Source organism: Oncorhynchus mykiss, chromosome 6 (assembly GCF_057628025.1).
Source record: "Oncorhynchus mykiss isolate SJ-2025 chromosome 6, ASM5762802v1, whole genome shotgun sequence".
Lineage (NCBI taxonomy): Eukaryota > Metazoa > Chordata > Actinopteri > Salmoniformes > Salmonidae > Oncorhynchus > Oncorhynchus mykiss.
The window spans coordinates 85,334,046-85,358,277 of NC_143027.1; the positions used below are offsets into that span (position 1 = coordinate 85,334,046).

The window sequence follows — 24,232 nt, forward strand, 5'->3', positions numbered from 1 at the left end:
GTAATACTTGTTTCTAGCTCCAACATTGCAGTAATACTTGTTTCTTGCAATACTTGTTTCTAGCTCCAACAGTGCAGTAATACTTGTTTCTAGCTCCACCAGTCCAGTAATACTTGTTTCTAGCTCCAACAGTCCAGTAATACTTGTTTCTAGCTCCAACAGTGCAGTAATACTTGTTTCTAGCTCCAACATTGCAGTAATACTTGTTTCTTGCAATACTTGTTTTTTGCTCCAACAATGCAGTAATACTTGTTTCTAGCTCCAACAGTCCAGTAATACTTGTTTCTTGCTTCAACAGTGCAGTAATACTTGTTTCTAGCTCCAACAGTGCAGTAATACTTGTTTCTAGCTCCAACATTGCAGTAATACTTGTTTCTTGCAATACTTGTTTTTTGCTCCAACAGTGCAGTAATAGTTGTTTCTATTTCCAACAGTGCAGTAATACTTGTTTCTAGCTCCAATAGTGCAGTAATACTTGTTTCTAGCTCCAACAGTGCAGTAATAGTTGTTTCTAGCTCCAACAGTCCAGTAATACTTGTTTCTAACTCCACCAGTCCAGTAATGCTTGTTTCTCGCTCCAACAGTCCAGTAATACTTGTTTCTAGCTCCAACAGTGCAGTAATACTTGTTTCTAGCTCCAACAGTCCAGTAATACTTGTTTCTAGCTCCAATAGTGCAGTAATACTTGTTTCTAGCTCCAACAGTCCAGTAATACTTGTTTCTTGCAATACTTGTTTCTTGCTCCAACAGTGCAGTAATACCTGTTTCTAGCTCCAATAGTGCAGTAATACTTGTTTCTTGCTCCAACAGTGCAGTAATACTTGTTTCTAGCTCCACCAGTCCAGTAATACTTGTTTCTAGCACCAACAGTCCAGTAATACTTGTTTCTAGCTCCAACAGTGCAGTAATACTTGTTTCTAGCTCCAACATTGCAGTAATACTTGTTTCTTGCAATACTTGTTTTTTGCTCCAACAGTGCAGTAATACTTGTTTCTAGCTCCAACAGTCCAGTAATACTTGTTTCTTGATCCAACAGTGCAGTAATACTTGTTTCTAGCTCCAACAGTGCAGTAATACTTGTTTCTAGCTCCAACATTGCAGTAATACTTGTTTCTTGCAATACTTGTTTTTTGCTCCAACAGTGCAGTAATAGTTGTTTCTATTTCCAACAGTGCAGTAATACTTGTTTCTAGCTCCAATAGTGCAGTAATACTTGTTTCTTGCTCCAACAGTGCAGTAATACTTGTTTCTAGCTCCAATAGTGCAGTAATACTTGTTTCTTGCTCCAACAGTGCAGTAATACTTGTTTCTAGCTCCAACATTGCAGTAATACTTGTTTCTAGCTCCAACAGTGCAGTAATACTTGTTTCTAGCTCCAACAGTGCAGTAATACTTGTTTCTTGCTCCAACAGTGCAGTAATACTTGTTTCTAGCTCCAACATTGCAGTAATACTTGTTTCTAGCTCCAACATTGCAGTAATACTTGTTTCTAGCTCCAACAGTGCAGTAATACTTGTTTCTAGCTCCAACATTGCAGTAATACTTGTTTCTTGCTCCAACATTGCAGTAATACTTGTTTCTAGCTCCAACAGTGCAGTAATACTTGTTTCTAGCTCCAACAGTGCAGTAATAGTTGTTTCTAGCTCCAACAGTCCAGTAATACTTGTTTCTAGCTCCACCAGTCCAGTAATGCTTGTTTCTCGCTCCAACAGTCCAGTAATACTTGTTTCTAGCTCCAACAGTGCAGTAATACTTGTTTCTAGCTCCAACAGTCCAGTAATACTTGTTTCTAGCTCCAATAGTGCATTAATACTTGTTTCTAGCTCCAACAGTCCAGTAATACTTGTTTCTTGCAATACTTGTTTCTTGCTCCAACAGTGCAGTGATACTTGTTTCTAGCTCCAATAGTGCAGTAATACTTGTTTCTTGCTCCAACAGTGCAGTAATACTTGTTTCTAGCTCCAACAGTGCAGTAATAGTTGTTTCTAGCTCCACCAGTCCAGTAATACTTGTTTCTAGCTCCAACAGTCCAGTAATACTTGTTTCTAGCTCCAACAGTGCAGTAATACTTGTTTCTAGCTCCACCAGTCCAGTAATACTTGTTTCTAGCTCCAACAGTCCAGTAATACTTGTTTCTAGCTCCAACAGTGCAGTAATACTTGTTTCTAGCTCCAACATTGCAGTAATACTTGTTTCTTGCAATACTTGTTTTTTGCTCCAACAGTGCAGTAATACTTGTTTCTAGCTCCAACAGTCCAGTAATACTTGTTTCTTGCTCCAACAGTGCAGTAATACTTGTTTCTTGCAATACTTGTTTTTTGCTCCAACAGTGCAGTAATAGTTGTTTCTATTTCCAACAGTGCAGTAATAGTTGTTTCTATTTCCAACAGTGCAGTAATACTTGTTTCTAGCTCCAATAGTGCAGTAATACTTGTTTCTTGCTCCAACAGTGCAGTAATACTTGTTTCTAGCTCCAATAGTGCAGTAATACTTGTTTCTTGCTCCAACAGTGCAGTAATACTTGTTTCTAGCTCCAACATTGCAGTAATACTTGTTTCTAGCTCCAACAGTGCAGTAATACTTGTTTCTAGCTCCAACAGTCCAGTAATACTTGTTTCTTGCTCCAACAGTGCAGTAATACTTGTTTCTAGCTCCAACAGTCCAGTAATACTTGTTTCTTGCTCCAACAGTGCAGTAATACTTGTTTCTAGCTCCAACAGTGCAGTAATAGTTGTTTCTAGCTCCACCAGTCCAGTAATACTTGTTTCTAGCTCCAACAGTCCAGTAATACTTGTTTCTAGCTCCAACAGTGCAGTAATACTTGTTTCTAGCTCCACCAGTCCAGTAATACTTGTTTCTAGCTCCAACAGTCCAGTAATACTTGTTTCTAGCTCCAACAGTGCAGTAATACTTGTTTCTAGCTCCAACATTGCAGTAATACTTGTTTCTTGCAATACTTGTTTTTTGCTCCAACAATGCAGTAATACTTGTTTCTAGCTCCAACAGTCCAGTAATACTTGTTTCTTGCTCCAACAGTGCAGTAATACTTGTTTCTAGCTCCAACAGTGCAGTAATACTTGTTTCTAGCTCCAACATTGCAGTAATACTTGTTTCTTGCAATACTTGTTTTTTGCTCCAACAGTGCAGTAATAGTTGTTTCTATTTCCAACAGTGCAGTAATACTTGTTTCTAGCTCCAATAGTGCAGTAATACTTGTTTCTTGCTCCAACAGTGCAGTAATACTTGTTTCTAGCTCCAATAGTGCAGTAATACTTGTTTCTTGCTCCAACAGTGCAGTAATACTTGTTTCTAGCTCCAACATTGCAGTAATACTTGTTTCTAGCTCCAACAGTGCAGTAATACTTGTTTCTAGCTCCAACAGTCCAGTAATACTTGTTTCTTGCTCCAACAGTGCAGTAATACTTGTTTCTAGCTCCAACAGTCCAGTAATACTTGTTTCTTGCTCCAACAGTGCAGTAATACTTGTTTCTAGCTCCAACATTGCAGTAATACTTGTTTCTAGCTCCAACAGTGCAGTAATACTTGTTTCTAGCTCCAACATTGCAGTAATACTTGTTTCTAGCTCCAACAGTGCAGTAATACTTGTTTCTAGCTCCAACAGTGCAGTAATACTTGTTTCTAGCTCCAACAGTGCAGTAATAGTTGTTTCTAGCTCCAACAGTCCAGTAATACCTGTTTCTAGCTCCACCAGTCCAGTAATGCTTGTTTCTAGCTCCAACAGTGCAGTAATACTTGTTTCTAGCTCCAACAGTCCAGTAATGCTTGTTTCTAGCTCCAACAGTCCAGTAATACTTGTTTCTAGCTCCAACAGTGCAGTAATACTTGTTTCTAGCTCCAACAGTCCAGTAATACTTGTTTCTAGCTCCAACAGTGCAGTAATGCCTAGCAATAATAATTAAAAAAATACACACATAATACAGAAAAATACAGGAGAAATACCAGAACGAGTGATGTCAGAGACCAGATCATACTGAATATATGAAGTATGTTTTTTCTCCAGATTACCCATTAGAGTAAGATACAGTACCACACTAGATACCAACCTATGCTGCAAATAGCTGTCAGAAACAGACACTCTTTGTGTTCCAGGAAGTACTGACATCAGTGATCGTCTCTTACCGAGGCTGAGTCAAATACAGTGAGCTGATGAAGGACCGCCCCCTGCACTGTGAACCATGATTTCTCTACTGTCGCTGTGACCTTTTATTGACCCTTTCAACAGCACAGCAATGAGAAGATTGCCCCTATCGACCTCTAATCCATCCACTATACTTCCCTTCTCTCTTCTCCCATCCCCCCTTCCCTAATTTCTCTTCGACTCTATTTCAATCTGATGCTCTCGCTCTTTCTCTCTCAGCTTTTTATAGCTCATAAGGTTAGTTATTATCCTCTGAAAGAGAAGGTTTCAGAATCCATTTGGCTGTTAGACTCTGACAGAAACAGAAGGCATGTCGTTGACCTGTATGACAGTGTGCTGGCGTACAGGTACGGGTATGTGACTGGGCCTGGGTCCGTGTGCGTTGGCGTGAGCGGAGCCCCGTGTAATAAATCTCCTCCATGTCTCAGTGATCTCCCCGGCTCTCTGGCTGGAATGGCAGCGTGTAGCTTCCGCTGGTCTGTCACTCTCCGCCAGGGCAGCACCAGGCTTCACTGCCTGGCCAATCCCAGTCATTGTAATAATGGGCCAGAGCAAATCACTCTGGCAGAAAGAACCAGGGAGCTCCATCTGTGGAGAATCTCCAGTACGGTAGGTGGTATCTCTGGTTCTTAGGGTGGATTTACATTAGTCAAATATGTCTAGTGAGATGTACGTCACTTCACCATCAGATCTTCCTGTTTACACTAGCCCTGGTGCAGTGAGTGCATGATTCCTGCTTCATGTGTGAGTGCAGCTTTTAGCATATACCGTAAATACCATAGTATATAGACAAATGAAATAAGGATAGCTTTTCAAACTATACAGGAGATTCTCATCTAAACCATATTGCACAGTGTTACACACTTTATTAATGCAATGATTCAGAAATGTGGGGATGTTTTTAAAGCCTTTCATTTTCAATTTGTCTAACAGTGAAAAAATGCTGTCTAGTGGTATTAAGGTAAATCTCGCAGTGAGCCGTTGTCTTTATACTGTACTACTCAGAGGGGGTGTAGATGTTGTGTGGTGTAGATGTCTCCACCCGGAGGTAGTGTGGGAGACATATCTTAAAGAGAGATAAGTCTATACACTATAAGTACAGTAACTCTCCTGGATCTAGTTTGTGTTAAAGTCGTGTAAAGACCCTCCCTCCCTCCCCTCCATGGTGGAGAGGTGTTGAATGGTCTGTGTCGAAGCAACCTTCTGTCCGGTCTACTCTGTTCACTCATTTCATGGGTGGAAGTACCACCAAAAGACCAGGGAGATGAGACCATTGATCCTGTTCCAGTCATGTGCTCAGTCTAGCTGCAACATTTACATGTGTCAACAGATTAATTTTCTTAAAATCTCCCATTGTCACAGTTCTATTAGCCATGGCCATGTCATTCTCTGTCGCACGCATGCACACGCACACACACAAATCCAGTGAGAGGGTGGAATGTATCCCATTCAATCTCATCAGCCCCACCCAGTCATGAAGGTCAGTGCTGAGGATGTGTCCCATTCAGCCTGTAGAAAAGGTCATACCCACATCCTTAAAAACAGAGGTTCTGGGCTAATATAGAATACATGTGAAGAACAGGAAGGCCCACTGTTTATGCTCCCAGTTCACCTGTAATATAGAATACATGTGAAGAACAGGAAGGCCCACTGTTTATGCTCCCAGTTCACCTGTAATATAGAATACATGTGAAGAACAGGAAGACCCACTGTTTATGCTCCCAGTTCACCTGTAATATAGAATACATGTGAAGAACAGGAAGACCCACTGTTTATGCTCCCAGTTCACCTGTAATATAGAATACATGTGAAGAACAGGAAGACCCACTGTTTATGCTCCCAGTTCACCTGTAATATAGAATACATGTGAAGAACAGGAAGACCCACTGTTTATGCTCCCAGTTCACCTGTAATATAGAATACATGTGAAGAACAGGAAGGCCCACTGTTTATGCTCCCAGTTCACCTGTAGTATAGAATACATGTGAAGAACAGGAAGGCCCACTGTTTATGCTCCCAGTTCACCTTTAATATAGAATACATGTGAAGAACAGGAAGGCCCACTGTTTATGCTCCCAGTTCACCTGTAATATAGAATACATGTGAAGAACAGGAAGACCCACTGTTTATGCTCCCAGTTCACCTGTAATATAGAATACATGTGAAGAACAGGAAGACCCACTGTTTATGCTCCCAGTTCACCTGTAATATAGAATACATGTGAAGAACAGGAAGGCCCACTGTTTATGCTCCCAGTTCACCTGTAATATAGAATACATGTGAACAGGAAGACCCACTGTTTATGCTCCCAGTTCACCTGTAATATAGAATACATGTGAAGAACAGGAAGACCCACTGTTTATGCTCCCAGTTCACCTGTAATATAGAATACATGTGAAGAACAGGAAGACCCACTGTTTATGCTCCCAGTTCACCTGTAATATAGAATACATGTGAAGAACAGGAAGGCCCACTGTTTATGCTCCCAGTTCACCGTGTTATTGACAAAGTTTCCATCCGAAACAGCTCTTCGTCAGGTCAAACAGACTCAGCTATGATTTTCATGGGAGGGGTGAGCGAGGGAGAAGAGGAAACCATGAATGGCCCAGGAGGGTCAGCAGCACCGCGGACGTGGAAGAAGTGTGGGACGAGCAGAGGAGCAAGGCCGCTATTGGACACGCAGTCAGAATGCCTGAGTGTGATTAATCTTTCTTCACATCCCATCACCACTTCATGTGAGTTGGTCTTGAGTAAAGGCTGATCTTTCATCCCCACTGCATCACGTAATGGTTCTGACACTACAATAGTTTCAGAAATGATTTTGTACAATGAGACTTAGGGAGATCTTCTGCCCCATAAATGTGGATGTGTCAAGTATGGGTGAGACCAGTGTTCAGGCTATGGGTGACACAATAGAGAATGACATTTCCCAAAGAACGAAAAACCGTTCAGAGCCAAATCCACCGTTTGTCCGCCCAGATACAGAAATCCCTCCCTAGAAACAGACTGGTGGAAAAAGACGTCTCCTATTCTGAATAAGAAACGAGAATACAGAGTCTCGAATAATCTCCCTAAAGAACAGAGTCAAGCGTTAGATAAATGATAGTGCATAATGCTGATAACGGCGGAGCCGTGGGGTTGTTAAAACTGAATAATAATGTGAATGAGATCCAGGGACAATTAAACACCACCACTTTCTCCCTGCATATGTATGTGAGTCTATGGACATGATTAACCCCCTTAAGACAATGCACAATATCAGTAGTGATACTTATCGCTTGCTTTGATGTTGAATCCCTGTCTACAAACATCCCCCACCAGGGAGGCCTACAAGCTATTGCACACGGTCTTAGTCAACAGACCCACTGGTACACTGCCTAGTACCACCTGTATTGTTGAACTGGTAAGAACTTTTCCATGTTTGAAAATGACATGTTCATTCAACAGAAGGGAACTGCTATGGGTTGTAAAATGGCACTGAATTATGTCAATATGTATGTGGGGTTGTTTGAGAAGAATGTGATTTTCAGCCTTAACAATCCATTCTTGCACCATCTCAAGCTCTGGAAACACTTCAATGATGCTGTATTCCTTCTATTCCAGGGCACAGCAGAGGAACTTCATCGATTCCACTCCATCAATTCAAGCAGTGAACATCTGAAATTCACCCTCACCTTTGATGCGCATGAAAGAAGGGCTTTAGCATGGACCTATACAGTAAGCCAACTGACAGGAATTTCCTGTTAAAAACAACCAAGCATCCCAGAAAAGTGTTAGAAATAGCCCACATTAATATGTAGCCTAAGAAACAAGGTTCATGAAATCGATAACTTGCTAGTAATAGATTTTTAAATTTTATTTTACCTTTATTTAACTAGGCAAGTCAGTTAATAACAAATTCAATTATCTCTGAAACTCAGTTAGATCATACCGTTGATGATACAGTGGAAGCAATACATGGTTATAACATCTACAGAAAAGACATAAATGCCAATGGGGGCGGTGTTTTGCGGTCTGTATTCATAGCCACATTCCTGTAAAGCTTAGAGAGGATCGCATGTTAAATACTGTTGAAGTAACATGGCTACAGGTTCACCTGCCTCACCTATTCTTGTGGGAAGTTGCTATAGACCAAGTTCTAACAGTCAGTATCTGGATAATATGTGTGAAATGCATGATCATGTATGTGATATCAACAGAGAGGTATATTTTCTGGGTGACCTTAATATTGACTGGCTTTCATCAATCAATCAAATTTATTTTATATAGCCCTTCGTACATCAGCTGATATCTCAAAGTGCTGTTCATCAAGCTGCCCACTCAAGAAAAAGCTTCAAACTGTAACCAGTGCCTGAATCCTGGTTCAGGTTATCAGTCGACCTACCAGGATAGTTACAAACTGTAACCAGTGCCTGCAACCTGGTTCAGGTTATCAGTCGACCTACCAGAATAGTTACAAACTGTAACCAGTGCCTGCAACCTGGTTCAGGTTATCAGTCGACCTACCAGGGTATTTACAAACGTCACAGAAATGAAATCATCAACATGTATTGATCACATCTTTACTAATGAAGCAGAAATCTGCTTTAAAACAGTACACATGAATGTTGTATAGTTGATATGTGATAGTAGAGTGAACACACAATGTGTTGTGAAAAACGTTATGAAATGTAATGTCATATAACTACTGTAATGTTGCTGGACCCCATGAAGAGTAGCTGGTGCCTTGGCAGCAGCTAATAGGATCCTTAATAAATCCAAATAGCTTCCACCCTACACTCCTGAAAAAGAGCCTCCCTATCAGCCAATACAGTCGCATAGGCAGGGTCTGTAGAACACAGAGTAACTATGACAAACAAGCCGACTGTCTGGATGAGCGTTTCAGACAGCGAGGTTATCAGAGGAAAGGCTGCATGACGCAAGGGATCATTACAAAAATATGACCCAGGATGACAGCCTGACGCCCAAGCCACCTCGCCCCCTGACCAACGGGTTCAATACTTCCTTCAGTACTCCCCACTTGGTAAACAGTTCGACCACATCATTAAAAAACATTGGTACATCTTGAGCGCTGATCCACAACTGGAGAAGACATTTAAAGAACCCCCGCGGGTCGTCTTCAGACGCCCCCCAACATCAGTCCAATGGTGGTGAGGTCTGATCTTCCACCGGTGCTACATAGCACCTTTCTAGACAATGTGCCGGATGGTAATTAAAGATATGTCCGATGTACCCAGTGTAACTTTACGAACAGATGCACAATGTTCAATCCCCCGATCATGGGCAAGGCCATTAAAATAAATGGCATCATCACGTCTTACACAAAAAATGTATTAAACCTGATCAGGTGGACGTCGTCTATGCTATGAAGGAAAACAAGCTCTGAAAACAAGGAGAGCAGAACACAGGAGTAATATCAGGACTCCTGGCCAGAGAAACCCTTTGGCTGAGCATTTCATGGAGGCTCGTCACATCAGCTCTCTGAGATACAATGGTATCGAACATGTTAAGACTCCTAGGAGGAGGGAAATACTGAGAGTCTATTACTGAGAAGAGAAATGTATTGGATTCACCGTTTGTCTCCTAAAGGTCTGAACCAAGAGTTTGATATCAGAACATGTATCACATGAATATGTCACGTTGAATTGTCCTGCCATCCAGATCTCCACGCAGACATTTTGTACATATAAATTAGATGTTCTGTAACTACTACCTGTAACTACCTGTGTCCATCTCATTGATGTAAAATGATTAAAGGTACACAAGTTGTTTTTGAAATAGGTCACTGTAATTATATCTACGGGCACCATGCATCCTGCACATCATGGTCATATGGGCGGGTATTCAAACAGTTTCCAATGTGATCTTAACTATCACATTTTTTTTTTTACTGTTGCCTAGGTTTTAACTTGGATGACCTTTATGACCAAATGTACCTCTGTGATTAATTAGGATTGACTGGGCACAAAAGCAGTGATGTAAAGTACTTAAGTAAAAATACTTGAAAGTACTACTTAAGTCATTTTTGGGGGGTATCTGTACTACTATTTATATTTTTGACAACTTTATACTTTTACTTCACTACATTCCTAAAGAAAATGATGTACTTTTTACTCCATACATTTTCCCTGACACCCAAAAGTTCTCGTTACATTTTGAATGCTTAGCAGGACTGGAAAATGGTCTAATTCTCACACCCTTATAAAGAAAACATTCCTGGTCATCCCTACTGCCTCTGATCTGGCGGACTCACCAAACACAAACGCTTAATTTGTAAATTATGTCTGAGGGTTGGAGCGTGCCCCTTGTTATCCATAAAGGGGGAAAAAAAGGGAAAAAAATGGTACCATCTGGTTTGCTTAATATAAGGATTTTGAAATGATTTATACTTTTAATTTGGAAACTTAAGTATATTTTAGCAATTACATAAACGTTTATAAAACCAAATACCTTCACTCAAGTAGGATTTTACCATGTGACACACTTTTTCTTGAGTCATTTTCTATTAAGATCTCTTTACTTTACTCAAGTATGACAGTTGGGTACTTTTTCGCACCACTGCGCAAAATGGAATTGAATCGTTTCCACACCGACCATGCATCACGTACGTAATGATCATGTGAGGTGAAACGTGTATATTATGGGATGTGAGCACTCAGTCTGTTTGACCTGGCGAAGATCCGTTTTGGATCGAAACATTGTGAATTGTGGGCATAAACAGTGTGTGGGCCTACCTGCTCTTCCCATTCAGCCTGTCTCATCAGCCCCATCCAGTCATGAAGGTCAGTGCTGAGGATGTTCCCAGTAAATCCACAACTAATCCAGACAATTTCCCATTCACACAGAAAAGCACATTAAACTTTTAACTGTGACTCTCTTTTAGTTCCTCTCCCCTTCAAGTCACTGCTGCATCCCACTGAGTTACTTAGTTTACCATCACCATGAGTTAGTTAGTTCACCCAACCTACTGAGTTAGTTCACCCAACCTACTGAGTTAGTTCACCCTCCTACTGAGTTAGTTCACCCAACCTACTGAGTTAGTTCACCCTCCTACTGAGTTACTTAGTTCACCATCACCATGAGTTAGTTAGTTCACCCTCCTACTGAGTTAGTTCACCCAACCTACTGAGTTAGTTCACCCTCCAACTGAGTTACTTAGTTTACCATCACCATGAGTTAGTTAGTTCACCCAACCTACTGAGTTAGTTCACCCAACCTACTGAGTTAGTTCACCCTCCTACTGAGTTACTTAGTTTACCATCACCATGAGTTAGTTAGTTCACCCAACCTACTGAGTTAGTTCACCCAACCTACTGAGTTAGTTCACTCTCCTACTGAGCTACTTAGTTTACCATCACCATGAGTTAGTTAGTTCACCCAACCTACTGAGTTAGTTCACCCAACCTACTGAGTTAGTTCACTCTCCTACTGAGCTACTTAGTTTACCATCACCATGAGTTAGTTAGTTCACCCAACCTACTGAGTTAGTTCACCCTCCCACTGAGTTACTTAGTTTACCATCACCATGAGTTAGTTAGTTCACCCAACCTACTGAGTTAGTTCACCCAACCTACTGAGTTAGTTCACCCTCCTACTGAGTTACTTAGTTTACCATCACCATGAGTTAGTTAGTTCACCCAACCTACTGAGTTAGTTCACCCAACCTACTGAGTTAGTTCACCCAACCTACTGAGTTACTTAGTTTACCATCACCATGAGTTAGTTAGTTCACCCAACCTACTGAGTTAGTTCACCCTCCAACTGAGTTACTTAGTTTACCATCACCATGAGTTAGTTAGTTCACCCAACCTACTGAGTTAGTTCACCCTCCAACTGAGTTACTTAGTTTACCATCACCATGAGTTAGTTAGTTCACCCAACCTACTGAGTTAGTTCACCCTCCTACTGAGTTAGTTCACCCAACCTACTGAGTTAGTTCACTCTCCCACTGAGTTACTTAGTTCACCATCACCATGAGTTAGTTAGTTCACCCAACCTACTGAGTTAGTTCACCCTCCAACTGAGTTACTTAGTTTACCATCACCATGAGTTAGTTAGTTCACCCAACCTACTGAGTTAGTTCACCCTCCAACTGAGTTACTTAGTTTACCATCACCATGAGTTAGTTAGTTCACCTAACCTACTGAGTTAGTTCACTCTCCCACTGAGTTACTTAGTTTACCATCACCATGAGTTAGTTAGTTCACCCAACCTACTGAGTTAGTTCACCCTCCAACTGAGTTACTTAGTTTACCATCACCATGAGTTAGTTAGTTCACCCAACCTACTGAGTTAGTTCACTCTCCAACTGAGTTACTTAGTTTACCATCACCATGAGTTAGTTAGTTCACCCAACCTACTGAGTTAGTTCACCCTCCAACTGAGTTACTTAGTTTACCATCACCATGAGTTAGTTAGTTCACCCAACCTACTGAGTTAGTTCACCCTCCTACTGAGTTAGTTCACCCAACCTACTGAGTTAGTTCACTCTCCCACTGAGTTACTTAGTTCACCATCACCATGAGTTAGTTAGTTCACCCAACCTACTGAGTTAGTTCACCCAACCTACTGAGTTAGTTCACCCAACCTACTGAGTTAGTTAGTTCACCCAACCTACTGAGTTAGTTCACCCAACCTACTGAGTTAGTTCACCCAACCTACTGAGTTAGTTCACCCAACCTACTGAGTTAGTTCACCCAACCTACTGAGTTAGTTCACCCTCCTACTGAGTTAGTTCACCCAACCTACTGAGTTAGTTCACCATCCAACTGAGTTACTTAGTTTACCATCACCATGAGTTAGTTAGTTCACCCAACCTACTGAGTTAGTTCACCCTCCCACTGAGTTACTTAGTTCACCATCACCATGAGTTAGTTAGTTCACTCAACCTACTGAGTTAGTTCACCCAACCTACTGAGTTAGTTCACTCTCCTACTGAGTTACTTAGTTCACTCTCCCACTGAGTTACACTACCGTTCAAAAGTTTTAGAACACCTACTCATTCCAATGGTTTTTCTTTCTTTTACTATTTTCTACATTGTAGAATAATAGTGAAGACATCAAACTTTGAAATAATAGATATGGAATCATTTAGTAACCAAAAAAGTTTTAAACAAATCAAAATTGATTTTATATTTTATGATTTAAATAGCCACCCTTTGCCTTGGTGACAGCTTTGTACACTCTTGGCATTCTCTCAACCAGCGGTAGTCACCTGGAATGCATTTCAATTAACATGTGTGCCTTCTTAAAAGTTAATATATAAAATGTGTTTCCTTCTTAAAGCGTTTGAGCCAATCAGTTGTGGTGTGACAAGGTAGGGTGGTATACAGAAGAGAGCCCTATTTGGTAAAAGACCAAGTCCATATTATGGCAATAACAATTCAAATAAGCAAACAGAAATGAGAGTCCATCATTACTTTAAGACAAGAAGGTCAGTCAATACGGAACATTTCAAGAAAGTTTCTTCAAGTGCAGTTGCAAAAACAATCAAGTGCTATGTTGAAACTGTCTCCCATGAGGACCGCCACAGGAATGGAAGACCCAGAGTTACCTCAGAGGATAAGTTCATTATAGTTACCAGCCTCAGAAATTGTAGCCCATAATAAATGCTTCAGAGTTAAAGTAACAGTTACATCTCAACATCAACTGTTCAGAGGAGACTGTGTGAATCAGGCCTTTGTGGTTAAATTGCTGCAAAGAAACCTCTACTAAAGGACACCAATAAGAAGAAGAAGAGACTTGCTTGGGCCAATGACCCCAACACACCTCCAGGCTGTGTAAGGGCTATTTTACCAAGAATTAGAGTGATGGAGTGCTGCATCAGATGACCTGGCCTCTACAATCCCCCGACCTCAACCAAATTGAGATGGTTTGGGATGAGTCGGACCGCAGATTGAAGGACTAGCAGCCAGTGTTCACCTTAGCAATCTCACTAGAATAAAGACCTTCCTGACATTATTGAAAGAGATCGTGATACCTCACATCTCAAAATAGGGCTACTTAATGTTAGATCCCTCACATCCAAGGCAGTTATACCTGTAGTCAATGAACTAATCATTGATCATCATCTTTATGTGATTGGCCTGACTGAAACATGGCTTAAAACTGATGAATTTACTGTGTTAAATGAGGCCTCACCTCCTGGTTACACTAGTGACCATATCCTCTGCACAGGATTGCTAAGTGTTGCTAACATTTACAACAGCAAATTTCAATTTACAAAAAAAAAAAAAACGTTTTTGTCTTTTGAGCTTCTAGTCATGAAATCTATGCAGCCTACTCAATCACTTTTTATAGCTACTGTTTACAGGCCTCCTGGGCCATATACAGCGTTCCTCACTGATTTCCCTGAATTCCTATCGGACCTTGTAGTCATAGCAGATAATATTCAAATGTTTTGTGACTTTAATATTCACATGGAAAAGTCCACAGACCCACTCAAAAAGGCTTTCGGAGCCATTTTGGGCCATATACAGCGTTCCTCACTGATTTCCCTGAATTCCTATCGGACCTTGTAGTCATAGCAGATAATATTCAAATGTTTTGTGACTTTAATATTCACATGGAAAAGTCCACAGACCCACTCAAAAAGGCTTTCGGAGCCATCATCTCAAAACCCACTCAGTGGGTTTTGTCCAACATGTCTCCGGACCTACTCACTGCCACAGTCATACTCTGGACCTAGGTTTGCTCCATGGAATAAATGTTGTGGATTTTAATGTTTTTCCTCATAATCCTGGACTATCGGACCACCATTTTATTACTTTTGCAATCGCAACAAATAATCTGCTCAGACCCCAACCAAGGAGCATCAAATGTCGTGCTATAAATTCTCAGACAACTAAAAGGTTCCTTGATGCCCTTCCAGACTCCCTCTGCCTACCCAAGGATGTCTGAGGACAAAAATCAGTTAGCCATTTAACTGAGGAACCTAATTTAACCTTGCACAATACTCTAGATGCAGTTGCACCCCTAAAAACATTTGTCATAAGAAACTAGCTCCCTAGTATACCCCCCCCCCCCCCCATCCTTGTCTCAGGATGGTAAGTTGGTGGTTGAAGATATCCCTCTAGTGGTATGGGGGCTGTGCTTTGGCAAAGTGGGTGGGGTTATATCCTGCCTGTTTGGCCCTGTCCGGAGGTTTCATCGGATAGGGCCACAGTGTCTCCCGACCCCTCCTGTCTCAGCCTCCAGTATTTATGCTGCAGTAGTTTATGTGTCGGGGGGCTAGGGTCCGTCTGTTATATCTGGAGTATTTATCCTGTCTTATCCGGTGTCCTGTGTGAATTTAAGTATGCTCTCTCTAATTCCTTAGGACCATGCTTCAGGACTACCTGGCATGATGACTCCTTGCTGTCCCCAGTCCACCTGGCCGTGCTGCTGCTCCAGTTTCAACTGTTCTGCCTGCGGCTATGGAACCCTGACCTGTTCACTGTCATTACTATTAAATGACCATGCTGGTCTATTATGAACATTTGAACATCTTGGCCATGTTCTGTTATAATCTCCACCTGGCACAGCCAGAAGAGGACTGGGCACCCCACATAGCCTGGTTCCTCTCTAGGTTTCTTAAAAAACCTGTGCACGTCGTGATTGCATTCAATTTATTCCATGTGTAACTCTGTGTTGTTGTTTGTGTCACATTGCTTTGCTTTATCTTGGCCAGGTCGCAGTTGTAAATGAGAACTTGTTCTCAACTGGCCACCTGGTTAAATAAAGGTGGGGAAAAAATGAAAAGTAAAAAATCCTTTAAAGATGGAATCCTTAATGGTGTAACTGACACGTTTGTTTGCAATATTACAACAACAAAGAAGTGACTGCAAACAATCAACACTGTGACACCAGAGAGGAGAGGAAGAGGAAGAGGGAGGGGGAGGGGGAGGGGGAGGGGAGAGGAGAGGAGAGGAGAGGAGAGGAGAGGAGAGGAGAGGAGAGGAGAGGAGAGGAGAGGAGAGGAGAGGAGAGGAAAGAGAGAGGACAGGGAGAGGAGAGGAGAGGAGAGGAGAGGGAGAGGAGAGGGAGAGGACAGGGAGAGGAGAGGGAGAGGACAGGGAGAGGAGAGGAGAGGAGAGGAGAGGAGAGGAGAGGAGAGGGACCAGAACATTACAGGATAAAATGTCTCTGAAGCCTGACAATGATATACATTTACTTTAATTAACTGACAGAATCCATTGATTAGGAGATGACCCCAGAACCGGGAACTCGTGTCTTGTCACATTGTCATGATCTGCTTGGTAGACATTACTTCACACGATATCACTCCACACACACACACTACATTCCCCAGGTGCAGGGTGCAGTGTGAGGGATAACAGTGGGGAGATGGCACATGGTGCTAATTAGCAACACTAGCAGCACTGTTAACCATGCCATTCTATCTACCACCTGATACAGACATGGCATAGAGGGGAGGAGACTAGAAACCGCACTAGTGGACCCTACTGACCATCACTTACCATTCAGTGACCATTACAACAGGTCAGCATGTGACCGACCGGGTACCGAACCAGGGTTGTCTGTGTGCCTCAAGACCATGTTTAGCCCACTGAGCTAAAGATTAGGCATTACAGGTGGTAGATGAGGAAGAATGACCCCCATGCCAATACAAACAGTACTCTCTCTCAAAACACAATCAGCAGGTTAATAGATACCTTATGTAGTAATCACCTTTCCTCAATTCAATGCAGCTCTGAATAGAAATCCCACGGACTACATCAAGCAGTATGCACAGTCATGATAAGAGAGAGACTGGAAGGGTTGTTCTTCACCACTGGCTTGAGGAATTGACAGAAGTTCAGATTTTCATATTCCACAGAGACAAACACTCCTATCGATACACACATTCACAACACAGACAAATCAGATGGTTTTATACCCGTACAAATAGAGTCAAGTGGCATGTAATTGCCTAAAGGGCCTACAGACGCAGCGTCGATTTCACACGTAGTTCTACGTACTTTTGTGTGGCTCAAATGTTGGTACGGACCGTATACGACGCTCGGTCGGTCTGTTTGCTTGAAGTGTATAGCTGCCTTTAAGCCCAAGAACTGGGATAACAAGAGAAACTTCAGCACTCAAACATTAAGAGCAGCAGGGAAGTTGAGACTGAGACACAAACACACGCAAAGACACACAGGCACTCAAACACACACACACACACACACACACACACACACACACAGTCCTCCGTTTCCCTGACATCTCTGTACACACCATAATTAACTTTGACACACTAAATCAGTGCAATAAGGTGAAGCGGGACCCCAGCCACCCGAGCCATGGCCTGTTCTCCCCACTTCCATCACTAAGACGCGGGCAGCACAGGAGCATCATGGCAACAACTGGAAGACTGGCCAAGAGCTTCAACCCCCAGAACATCAGGCTGCTGAATAGACACCACTAGTCAGCTGTTTCTACCCCCCAGACCATCAGGCTGCTGAATGGACACCACTAGTCAGCTGTTTCTACCCCCCAGACCATCAGGCTGCTGAATGGACACCACTAGTCAGCTGTTTCTACCCCCCAGACCATCAGGCTGCTGAATAGACACCACTAGTCAGCTGTTTCTACCCCCCAGACCATCAGGCTGCTGAATGGACACCACTAGTCAGCTGTTTCTACCCCCCAGACCATCAGGCTGCTGAATAGACACCACTAGTCAGCTGTTTCTACCCCCAGACCATCAGGCTGCTGAATGGACACCACTAGTCAGCTGTTTCTACCCCCAGACCATCAGGCTGCTGAATAGACACCGCTAGTCAGCTGTTTCTACCCCCCAGACCATCAGGCTGCTGAATAGACACCACTAGTCAGCTGTTTCTACCCCCCAGACCATCAGGCTGCTGAATAGACACCACTAGTCAGCTGTTTCTACCCCCCAGACCATCAGGCTGCTGAATAGACACCACTAGTCAGCTGTTTCTACCCCCCAGACCATCAGGCTGCTGAATAGACACCACTAGTCAGCTGTTTCTACCCCCAGACCATCAGGCTGCTGAATAGACACCACTAGTCAGCTGTTTCTACCCCCCAGACCATCAGGCTGCTGAATAGACACCACTAGTCAGCTGTTTCTACCCCCCAGACCATCAGGCTGCTGAATAGACACCACTAGTCAGCTGTTTCTACCCCCAGACCATCAGGCTGCTGAATAGACACCGCTAGTCAGCTGTTTCTACCCCCCAGACCATCAGGCTGCTGAATAGACACCACTAGTCAGCTGTTTCTACCCCCAGACCATCAGACTGCTGAATAGACACCACTAGTCAGCTGTTTCTACCCCCAGACCATCAGGCTGCTGAATAGACACCACTAGTCAGCTGTTTCTACCCCCAGACCATCAGGCTGCTGAATAGACACCACTAGTCAGCTGTTTCTACCCCCAGACCATCAGGCTGCTGAATAGACACCACTAGTCAGCTGTTTCTACCCCCAGACCATCAGGCTGCTGAATAGACACCACTAGTCAGCTGTTTCTACCCCCCAGACCATCAGGCTGCTGAATAGACACCACTAGTCAGCTGTTTCTACCCCCAGACCATCAGACTGCTGAATAGACACCACTAGTCAGCTGTTTCTACCCCCAGACCATCAGACTGCTGAATAGACACCACTAGTCAGCTGTTTCTACCCCCAGACCATCAGGCTGCTGAATAGACACCACTAGTCAGCTGTTTCTACCCCCCAGACCATCAGGCTGCTGAATAGACACCACTAGTCAGCTGTTTCTACCCCCAGACCATCAGGCTGCTGAATGGACACCACTAGTCAGATACCTGATCTCCCTGTCCCCCTCAGCATTGGACACAAGAGTCAAAGTAAGCAGCCCACTGCCCCAGGCGTAAGACTGAAGGTCAGTAGCCTGGTGAGCTGCACCACAATCTATCATTGGAGAATTGTAACAGTCATTTTATTGATAGAGAGAGGACACAGATTGGGATGTCAATAAGTAATGACACAGCCAGTCTTTGTCCTTGCTCAGCACCATCGATTCTTCTAACCAATGTGATGTAAAAGCAATTACATGACACAGTGTGAGGAGAGCCTCTCATAGAGTGGAGGTCTGTGAGGTTAACTTCAGTCAAAGCCATGTTGTCAGCACTCGTGGGCAAAGGGCAGGTCTGCAGTATAAGGACCTCATAGTGCTGACGTTGGGAGAAAGTGACTCTGCTCTGGAGGGAACACAGGTAGTGTAGGAATATACAGTTTATTTAGCTCTGCATAGGCTAGGGTATCACTTATCCACTGTGTGTTGGGCGGGGGAGGCTGTGTGTGTGTGTGGGGACGGGGCCACAGTGTCCCCTGATTCCCCCCCCGTCTCAGCCTCCAGTATCTATGCTGCAATAGTCTATGTGCTGGGTGGCTAGGGTCAGTCTGTCCTATCTGATGTAATTCTCCTGTCTTGTACTGTGTGATCTTAGCTATGCTCCCATCTCTCGCTCTCCTTCTTTCCTCTCCTCGAGGACCTGGCCTGATGACACCTGGCTGTCCCTGTCCCTAGTCCTGCTGCTGACCCAGTTTTGGCTGTTCTACCTGCGACCACAGAACCCTGACCTGTTCACCGGACCATCTCCCCCTGCACACACTGCTCCAGTTTACTCAAGGTCCTCATACAACACTACACTACTTCATTGACTGTTTTCAGAGGGTGGGGGAGAGAGTTGGTTACTGTAAACTGAAGATGTGGTTCCCATAGCGACACCATGCACTGTAGTGGTTCTTTGGATTAAAGAGAGGCGAGCCACAACAAGTAAGCGCTGGCCTAGATCTGTCTAAACTAGCCAACACTTTCCCTTTAACTAACAGCCATAGTATCTACTTTAGCCTGCCATACACAGTCTTGCGTGGCAGACATGGCTCCGTGAGATTAGCCGTACGCATGCCGACATGACATACAGTACAGAGAGATAAACCTAAGCAATAAAACATGAGATGGTGTGTGATATGGGGATTTAACACAGCCACTCTCACCAACAAACACCACAGTCATGCTTAAGTCCCCATAACGCACACCCTCTTTTGATGAAAAAAGTTTACCCTGAAAGCAAGAATTCTGACCCTAAATGAATGTGGGTCTATATCACTGAGGGTTCTAGTGAAGAGGTCTGCCTGCCTGTATGACTGCCTTCATCTGTATCCATCCATGGTCATTCTAACAGCCCATTCATGCCTAGAGGTGTTTTATGAATGGCAAAGCAGAGCAAACAGAGAGGGGGAGGAAATAGGGTTCTGACTAGATGGGATACAGCTTTTGTCAGATTTGACTTTTCGTAGCAAATTAAAATAACTTACGCAGGTTAGGATAATTAACGTAGCAGGTTATGAGAATTAGGATAAGGTTAGGATAAAGGTTTGGGTTAGCTAAAATGCAAAAAAAAAACGTTAATTTGACAAAAGCTGTATCCCTTCTAGCCTTGATCAGGAAGTGGGAAAGAGATGGAAAGGAACAGCAGATAATGGAAGGAGGGCCACTAGACTAGAACACTACACCACATAACAATGGATTCTACAAAGTACAATGACATTTCCCCCAGAGACTGATCTCTGGTCAGCGTTATGTATTTCCCCCAGAGACTGATCTATGGTCAGCGTTATGTATTTCCCCCAGACTGATCTCTGGTCAGCGTTATGTATTTCCCCCAGAGACTGATCTATGGTCAGCATTATGTATTTCCCCCAGAGACTGATCTATGGTCAGCGTTATGTATTTCCCCCAGACTGATCTCTGGTCAGCGTTATGTATTTCCCCCAGAGACTGATCTATGGTCAGCATTATGTATTTCCCCCAGAGACTGATCTATGGTCAGCGTTATGTATTTCCCCCAGAGACTGATCTATGGTCAGCGTTATGTATTTCCCCCAGAGACTGATCTATGGTCAGCGTTATGTATTTCCCCCAGAGACTGATCTATGGTCAGCGTTATGTATTTCCCCCAGAGACTGATCTATGGTCAGCGTTATGTATTTCCCCCAGAGACTGATCTATGGTCAGCGTTATGTATTTCCCCCAGAGACTGATCTATGGTCAGCGTTATGTATTTCCCCCAGAGACTGATCTATGGTCAGCGTTATGTATTTCCCCCAGTGACTGATCTATGGTCAGCGTTATGTATTTCTCCCAGTGGTTATAAAGAGGATTTGAGAAGTATAAAACAATATAGATCAAATCTGGGGTAACTTCTATGCAGAGAGGTAGAGTAAAGTGGTGGGCTGTGTGTTGAGTCTACTACACGCAAGCTTCCTTATGTATGAGAAGTACAGTCATGAGAAATACATTGACTACGCATCGGAGAGTTAGTGGCTATGCTTCTTCTATCTAACAAGGCTGCTTCTTTACCAGCTTGAAGAGCAATAATCCCAACAAACTTTCCCCAATTCTCCTGGTCGCAGGAGACAAGGATTTATGTGTGCCACTACTGAAAGCTGACCCAGATGCACTGTAGGCTTGTACAAGCCCACAGCACAGGCACATTACACACATGCCCACGGAGTGCACAAAACATCAGGAACACAATTCTAATATTAAGTTGCACCTCCCCTTTTGCTCTCAGAACAGCCTCAGTTAGTCGCGGCAGGGACTCTACAAGGTGTTGAAAGCATTCCACAGGGATGCTGTCCCATGTTGACTCCAATGCTTTCCACAGTTGTGTCAAGTTGGCTGGATGTCCTTGGGGTGGAGGACCATTCTTGATACACACGGGAAACTGTTGAGCGTGAAAAACCCAGCAGTGTTGCAGTTCTTGGCACAAACCGATGTGCCTGGCACCTACTACCATACCCAGTTCAAAGACACTTAAATATTTTGTCTTGCCCATCCACCCTCTGAATAACACACATACACTATCCATGTCTCAACTGTCTAAAGGCTTAAACATCCTTCTTTAACCTGTCTCCTCCCCTTCATCTACACTGATTGAAGTGGATTTAACAGGGGACATCAATAAGGAATCAGACTGACCAGGTGAAAGCTATGTCATGGAAAGAACAGTTGTTCCTAATGTTTGTACACTCCGTGTATATTATACATGAGAAGAGATGTACAGGGGAGATATGGTAACCCAACTTCTACACTCAATGTGGACGGCTCTATTAACCTCCTTATATGTGACCAGGTAATCAACACCATCCACGAACAACAACCTGTAATCTCAGCATTACTCATAAGGCTCTGCAATGAGACACTGCAGAGGAACACAAGAAATGTGCAACCATAGAGTCTATCTATACGACCCCAGTGTAACGGTATAGATATCCATCATAGGAATGTGCAACCATAGAGTCTATCTATACGACCCCAGTGTAACAGTATAGATATCCATCATAGGAATGTGCAGGGGCAGTAGTTGAGTGAGATGGCACACTGGGTACAGACCTCAATTCAACGTCTTTCCAGGTTGGGTCAATGGAAATTACATGGAAGCAACCTTGATTCAACCAGTGTGTAACCAGTGGGAGGCCAGCTAATGTATGGACAAATATCCTAAAAACACAACAGGTACAGTCTATATTGTATTAACTAGAGACCTATAGGCTATTAACCACAATAGCCTACATGCACCGAGAGAGAGAGAGAGGGTAAGTCCTTATCAGATCAAATCGGTGCAGAATCATGATGAACAATAGATTAAGGTCATCAGTATACAGAGGAAATAGCACAAACACCTCAGAGACAGTCTTCAGATTGAGAGGAAGAAGCAGTTGGTGAGTTACATCATAAACAAGCAGGAAACAAAGAAGCCAGCTGCATTCTCGCGCAGTGTTGCAGCCTGCCGCGAGCTCAGCACAAAGCACATTCCCTATAGGCTCTGTCCATTCTCTCTCTTCCTCTCGCCCTCAGCTTTAGTAATGATGCATGCAAGTACTTAATGATACTGAAACGTGGTGCAACAGAAAATGATGAGCATTGGGACATCTCTTTCAGAGGTATTGAACAGTATGTGGTCGGTATAGCGCGTTTTCAAAGGGCATGGTGGAGCTTTGATGGTTAACTTTTTCTGGGGATGAAAGAGTGTATTCATGATCTTGTCTCATGCATGTGTAGATATGGCAATACTATTAGAACCCATATGCTCTTCCAGCACGTTATCCTGAATGTTGTAGCCTACACTTTACATAACATGTATCGAATATTGCGTCCATCCATAACAATAGCGGTCCAATCCACAACAGTGGAATATGCAATGAATCAATGACTGTGCGCTGCCTGAAATATGAATGAATAATATTGAATATTTATCGGAACAGGAGAGGGGTAAGGTTGGAGTGCCAATAGGCCTATTGCAGCATTTAGCAGAAATGCTATGCATGATACATCCTCTGTTATAGCCTACAATAGCCTGCGATGGACAAAACAATGGTCAAATTCCTGTGCATCCTTACCCTCTGTGGCCTGCGCACACTGCAACAGAAGTAAGACCATTCCTATGTATAACAGACAGTTTGCAGACATCCCTTCTGCTCCATCTCTTCTCCTGGTTCTCCGAAACCACCCTGCTTTTCGCACTCTTATCCATCCCGGTGAGCGCCCGTCTCCAGCCGCCGCGCCGCAGGCATGCAGTTTGGTGAAATCTCTCCGCGCACTCCTCAAACTGGGAGTCATTTGCGTTTCCAGTGAATGCATAGTTGAAGTTTCGGTCGTGAACAAGACATCTGATCAATCAATCCGTGTCTGGACAGTTAACGAAGCGGTCCACGGGTCTCGCCTGCTGTCCGCGGCTCCGAGGAAGAGGCATTGAGCTTTTTTTAGGGATGAGTCTCGGGGAGCGCTGCCTTCGGTCCACCCATCACTATGCGGCGCAGCGCGGCACTATGAGATGCGCGGTAGAGTACAAACGTCTAACATTTAGCTCAGAGCAAAAAAAAATGTGTCCTTAAACCGATAAGGTCAGGCCAGCTTCTAGGGCCAGTTGTGACAATGTATTGTTGGGGTGTGAAATCATTTTCTGCACGGTTTTAGTGACTCCTCCAAGTCAAGCGTGTGAGAGAAAGCGTGTACATTAGTAATGAGGGAGTTACGACCTCTGGTGGTTGTGGCAGCAGGTTGCTGTTGTCAGATTGGAGGTGATGATGGGC

The 24,232-nt window shown here is 43.4% G+C and overlaps 1 protein-coding gene across 1 annotated transcript in view; it reads right to left on the reverse strand.

Annotated features, from left to right (window-relative positions):
* The window catches only part of LOC110513177 (UPF0606 protein KIAA1549L), a 211,158-nt gene extending 187,021 nt beyond the window's left edge, over positions 1-24,137 (reverse strand). The window contains exon 1 of the mRNA XM_090239196.1: positions 23,540-24,137. Within this exon, the coding sequence (XP_090095322.1) occupies positions 23,540-23,780 (241 nt within the window). The 5' untranslated portion in view covers positions 23,781-24,137. The remainder of the gene's footprint in view (positions 1-23,539) is intronic.
* Positions 24,138-24,232: the final 95 nt, after the last annotated feature.